The sequence below is a fragment of the Otolemur garnettii genome, unplaced genomic scaffold (assembly GCF_000181295.1).
Source record: "Otolemur garnettii isolate 467f Iridium unplaced genomic scaffold, OtoGar3 scaffold00007, whole genome shotgun sequence".
NCBI classification, from domain to species: domain Eukaryota; kingdom Metazoa; phylum Chordata; class Mammalia; order Primates; family Galagidae; genus Otolemur; species Otolemur garnettii.
The window spans coordinates 8954908-8960943 of record NW_003852402.1 but is presented as its reverse complement, the minus strand read 5'-3'; the positions used below and the strand labels follow the sequence as shown (position 1 = coordinate 8960943).

General features: G+C 49.4%; 1 protein-coding gene across 1 annotated transcript in view; it reads right to left on the bottom strand.

The window, feature by feature from the left end:
- Positions 1–1536: 1536 nt before the first annotated feature.
- The window catches only part of PDGFB (platelet derived growth factor subunit B), a 20345-nt gene continuing 15845 nt past the window's right edge, over positions 1537–6036 (bottom strand). The window contains exons 6-7 of the mRNA XM_003783192.2: positions 2120–2270; positions 1537–1732 (exon numbers count right to left, since the gene is read on the bottom strand). Of these exons, the coding sequence (XP_003783240.1) occupies positions 2146–2270 (125 nt within the window). The 3' untranslated portion in view covers positions 1537–1732; positions 2120–2145. The remainder of the gene's footprint in view (positions 1733–2119; positions 2271–6036) is intronic.

The following is a 6036-nucleotide window of genomic DNA, read 5'->3' as shown; positions in this document are numbered from 1 at the left end:
CGGGTATGTGCGTGCATGTGTGAGTGTGTGTGTGCGCGCAAGAGTGTGTGATCGCGCCTGAGCCTCTCAGAGCGAGAGGAACATGTAGCAAGCTGTCGGCACATCCTGCCAACGCAGAAAGGTTAATTGTCACACACGATGCCAACAGACAGACCTCCGGCGCATTCGTTTCGTTTTGTTTTGTGGTTATTTTTTTTTACAACTTTAAATACGGAATATAAATAAATTTTACATTTAAAAAATAAAAGGAAAGCCCCCAAAAATATAATCACCGACTTTACAAACTGAAGGAAGCCGAGTTTAGAGGAGGGAGAGGGGAAGGAGACAGGCAGCTCAGACCCCACACCTAACGGGCCTTGGGGATCTTATCCCTTCTCTCCCCACCCCCCAGTCCAGGAGCTGGTTCCCTGGGAGAAGCCACCAGAGGTGGAAAGGATTTAAGATGGGGGGAGTGTGCAAGTGGGGAGGGGGTGGGGTGAGTGGGGCTGTCCCCTCCCTTGGAGACATTCTCCGGGGTTTCTCACACCTGCCTAGAAAGGGGACTGCTGAAGCAGTGGACTCTGGGAAAGGGAGGCCCGATGGACAACAGCATTGCCTCCCCACACACCATGGACCCACTCCTCTCTGACCACTCCAATCCCTAGGCTGGGTCAGGGGCACAGATTGTTCACAGGGAGCCTTTATGTGAATTAGAAAAAAGATCCCTTTCCTCAGACACTTTACCTACATCTGCCAGAAACTGTCATAATAAATATACAAACTGGCCACATGTATGGTGTAAACAGTGCTCCCCGTATACAGTGCCCTTGTGCAGTGTACACCCTGTACAACCTTACATGGCAGTCTTGGCTGGGTTGGGATGATGGGCAGGTCCCCTGCTCCCCTGGTCTTCTGCCCTAGGGGGAAGTGACTGGGGTCATTTGGGGCCTCAGGAAGAGGTCCAAGAGCCCCTTGGTGGAGTGAACTAAAGGGCCAGACAAGAGGACACAGGTAGAGGTAGAGAGATAAGAGGAAACAGAGGAGGAAGTGAATCGGGGTTGAGCAGAGGTGAGAGGCAGGGGATGCCCAGGTCTCCATTTGTGCCCACCCCAAGAGCAAACTTCATCTCTAACCCATCTGAGACGGAACTCAGTCACCTGACACTCTGGGCACACCCACCTAGAGGAGTCCACATCTTCAAAGATTTCATATGCATCAAATGGAAAGAAGCCACTGTGAGCAGAGGTGACCAGAGAGAGGAAGTGACTGGGGGACTGGGCGCCATGGGAGGGGGTTTTCTCTGGTCTGTGCTCCAGTCTGAGGTCGTAGCCATGGAGTACAAGGTACCCCAGCCTGCCTGGAGGTGCTCCTCCTCAGAGTTGGCTAGGACTCCAGGGACCAGGCAGGCCATGACGAAAAGTCCTCAGGGCACGTGCAGGGCTCCCTGGGCCAGGCCCGGTGTAGGGGAAGGGACCCCATCAGTTTTTCTTGCACTCTTATCCCAGATTCTCAGGGTCAAGGGAGGAAGACAGAGATGGTGTTCAGTTCTTCTTTTCCTTCTTGAACTGCTGGGCAAGACTCTGGAAGCCGCTGGGGGGAGACCCGCAGATGGAGGGGTGGACGGACACGTGGCAGGGTAGGGGAAGCACCATTGGCCGTCCGAATCAGCATCGAGACAGACGGACGAGGGGAACAATATTATCACTCCAAGGACCCCATGGGGGCAATACAGCAAATACCATATTAAATAACCCTGCAGGCCAAGCAGAGGGACACAGGGGGTCAGAGATAGCTTAGGGATCCATCCCATTCATATATGCTCCCCTCCCCCATTCCAAGGGCAAGGAGCTGGAGGTCAGACAGCCAGCTCTGATGTCTAGCAGTGCTCAGGGCTGGGGAGTTGAAATGGGTGGGGAAGAAGTGAGGTTGAGATCTCACTCCTATTCCCTTAGGGATGCTGGGACACAATAGGGCTGGGGTCTCCAAAGCCCACCACCCTACCTGTCCCACAGAAGAACTCCCATACTCCAGGAAGAGTCTGGATTTTGTGTGGGAAAATGTGTCTCCCCAAATCCCTTCCACAGGCTGAGGAGAAGGAAACACAGGGTTCTGGGCCTCAGTTTCCCCATCTGGCTCTCACCTGCCCACACTCTCTTGCCGATGCCCCTAGGCTCCAAGGGTCTCCTTCAGTGCCTTCTTGTCATGCGTATGCTTGAATTTCCGGTGCTTCCCCTTGGGAGGCCTGCGGACTCGCACCGTCCGAATAGTCACCCGTGTTTGGGGCATCTTGGCTACTCAAGAAAAAGATCTCATCAGTACACGGATCACCACTGAGCGGGGTCTATCTTTCTTGACAAAGGCCTGCCACAGACCTCCCCAGATCTTCTGGGGCCAGACCTCCTGGGCTTCAATTCCAACACCATTGCTCACAACTGTATGTGACTTGGAGACAATTACTGAAACTGTCTCAGAGCCTCTATCTGGGAAATGGGAGTATTAAGACTGGCCACCTCATAGGACTGGTGGGAAGAATAAATTACAGTAAGCTAGCAAAGTTCTTTGCACACTATCTGACCCAGAAGAAGAGTAGATTAAATACAGTTTCAAATTCTTTGTCATTACCCATGCATGGATAGGTAGAGTTCATTTCTTTGGCTCTTGATTCTGGTGTGGACTTGGATCTGGTTAGCTAACAGGAGAGCAAGCAGAAGGGATGCTGTGCCAGTTCTAGGCATAAATCTTAGGAGGGCTGATAGCTTTCACCTTCACACTTTGGGGAGCCCTGGCTGCCACATAAAAAGTCTGGCTACCCTACTGGAGAAGCTACATGGAGAACCCAGGTGGGGACCACAGGGAGCTGTCCCAGTCAAGCCTCCAGATGACTGCATCTCCAGCCATCAGATTGCAAATGCAGAGACCAATAGAACCACCCGGCTGAGCCCAGTCAAACTACAGACCCAAGAGCAATAACAAAATGGTTATTGTTTTACATCACTAAACTCAGATTTAAAAGCCATCAGCGGCTCGGTGCCTGTGGCTCAAGCGGCTAAGGCGCCAGCCACATACACCTAAGGTGGCGGGTTCGAATCCCCAGCCTGGGCCCGCCAAACAACAATGATGGCTGCAACTAAAAAAATGGCAGGGCGTTGTGGTGGGCGCCTGTGGTCCCAGCTACTTGGGAGGCGGAGGCAGGAGACTCGCTTGAGCCCAGGAGTTGGAGGTTGCGATGAGCTGTGATACCATGGCACTCTACCCAGGGGGATAGCTCGAGGCTCCGTCTCCAAAAAAAAAAAAAAGCCATCAGCAAATGGCAGCTGCTATTGTTCACTTTTTCCCTATTTCCCTGGCTTGACCACCTACCGAGGTTTCCTACCAACTTCTTGGTCCTTCCAGTCATCTGATGGGGAAGCCACGGGGCTTCAGCCTAGAACCACACTCCTCACCATGAAGCTGAACCTTTTGGTCACTTGTACCTGTCATCTACCTGCCTCTCACCAAGAAGTGGTGGGAGGATGGGGTGGCACAGCTCAGACCACCTGGCTTTAAATCTGGGCTCTCCAAACTTTGTGCATTTTGGAGTAAGTCACTTAAATGCCCCTGCCTCGATTTCCACATCTTTAAAACAGAGATGAGAGCAGCTCTGGACTCCTGAGATAACACAAGGAAAGAGCCAGAAACCCTTAGCTAGTATTTACTATGCACCTGTGCATTTTAAGCTCACTTACCCTCACAGCAGGTACATGTTACAGATGAGGAAACTGAGGCAGAGAGACTGGGATTTGAACTCAGGGATTTGCCTCTAGAATCCATACTGTTAACCGTTTGGTGTAAATGACCAGTGCCTATGAGCCTTGGTCAAGGTGGGCGCTCTTACACTTTTCACCCTCCAGGGACACTCTGGCAGCTGGGTCTGAAGAGTTCAAGGCCAGCCTCTTCCTGGGAGCCTTTGAGCTCTCCCCAGCCAGCCAGGTACTTGAGGGCTAACACTTGACCTCCCACCTCACAGACACAGCTCCCATGAAGCAGTTATCCTATCTCTGCAAATGGCCAGATTTTCTAGCAGTTCAGGGACTTGGCTGGGCCTTAGATACCCCTTCAGATAAAAGACACCAGAGGGCCACTAGAGCATCCAGGGAGGTTCCACCACCCCAGAGCTCATGCCATCAACAGGATGCTGGGCTGAGCAAAGCCTAAGCAAGTGCAAAGTCACCACACTGCTCACAAGTGACAGGAGAGATGTAGCCCAGAAGGTCTGATGCCAAACACCATATCACAGGTGCTATACACCAAGCCTTAGCCTGGCCCATGGACAGCTGCCACAAGTACCAAGTGACTCAGCTGAAATACGGAAACTAAAATGGTAAGACTTTGTATCACCTACATATTTTGTTTTAAGATACCTTCCAGAAAACTGTTTGGAAAATCACATGAAACAAATACATGAAATTGTCTCATTTTAAACATAAAGAAGAATATAATTTTCCTTAATAGAGAAATCATTCTCCACATTAACTCTATAAATAATTTACAACATGTCCCTTTGAAGCTGTCAAATGATCAGCCTTCCCAGAGCATCCAGAGATGCAGCTCAGCTCTGGGAACGAGACAAAGAGGCCAAGGAATAAGAAATGAAGATAAAAAGACTGACCTGTCTCTAACAATAGAAAGTTACTGAAAATCAGAGCTGTCACTTACATCGTTGTTTTTTATTTTAATGCTCATCTAATCATATTCACTTGATGATTTGATCCTTACTGCACACATTTAAGGGAGAAAAGCCTGTGAGATATGGCCAACAGAACCCAGAACTACACAACACTGGGTTCTATGTAACCTTTGTTAACTCCTTAACCTCTCTGTGCTCCAGCAGCCCTATTAATAACACTGAAGGACCAACTTACAAGGTCATCTCTCTGGTCCATTCCAATGCTATTTAAAAATCCTTAAAAATGGCCAGGTGAGGTGGCTCACACCTGTAATCCTAGCACTCCGGGAAGCTGAGGCGGGTAGATTGCCTGAGCTCACCAGTTTGAGACCAGCTTGAGCCAGAGCAAGACCTTGCCTCTAAAAATAGTTGGGCATTATGGTGGGCACCTGTAGTCCCAGCTACCCCAGGAGGCTGAGGTAAGAGAATGGCTTAAGCCCAAGAGTTTGAGGTTGCTATGAGCTGTGATGCCATGGCACTCTACCGAGGGCAACAAAATAAGACTCTGTCTCAAAAAAATAAAAAATGAAAAATAAAAAGAGCTGGGAGAAGTGACTTTCTGACAAAGAACAGCATGTGCAAAGGCCTTGAAGAAGCAGAAACTTATCTGGACACTGAAAGAAGCCAGCCCAGGCCAGCCCAGTTGGGGTGGCATATATGAAGGGGAGTTAGCAGCAAGAACAGGGAGCCAGCCAAGGGTCACATCCTTATGTAGGTCCAGGGAAGAATCTGGAATCTGGATTGTTCTCAGTGAGAGAGATGGAAAGCCTCAGATGAATTTAACTAGGTTTAATTAATTATTTATTTTAATTTTTTGAGACAGAGCCTCAAGGTGTTACTCTGGGTAGAATGCTGTGGCTTTGCAGCTCACAGCAACTTCTAACTCTTGGGCTTTAGCGATTCTCTTGCCTCAGCCTCCCAAGTAGCTGGGAATACAGGCACCCGCCACGATGCCTGGCTATGTTATGGTTGTAATTGTCATTGTTGTTTGGCAGGCCCGGGCTAGATTCGAACCTGCCAGCCTTGGTATATGTGGCTGGCATTGGCACCTTAGCCGCTTGAGCTACAGGCACTGAGCCACTAGATTTAATTTAATTTAACCTGATCCAATCTCTCTCTCTCTCTGTTTTTTTTTTTTCTTTTTTGAGATAGAGTCACTGTCACTTGGGCTGGAATGCAGTGGTATCATAGCTCATTGCAACCTCAAACTTCTGAGCTCAAGCAATCCTCCTGCTTCAGCCTCTCAAGTAGCTAGGACTACAGGTACGTGCCACCATGGCGAGCTAATTTTTCTTTCTTTCTTTTCTTTTCTTTTCTTTTCTTTTTCTTTTTTTTTTTTTTTTTTTTGAGGC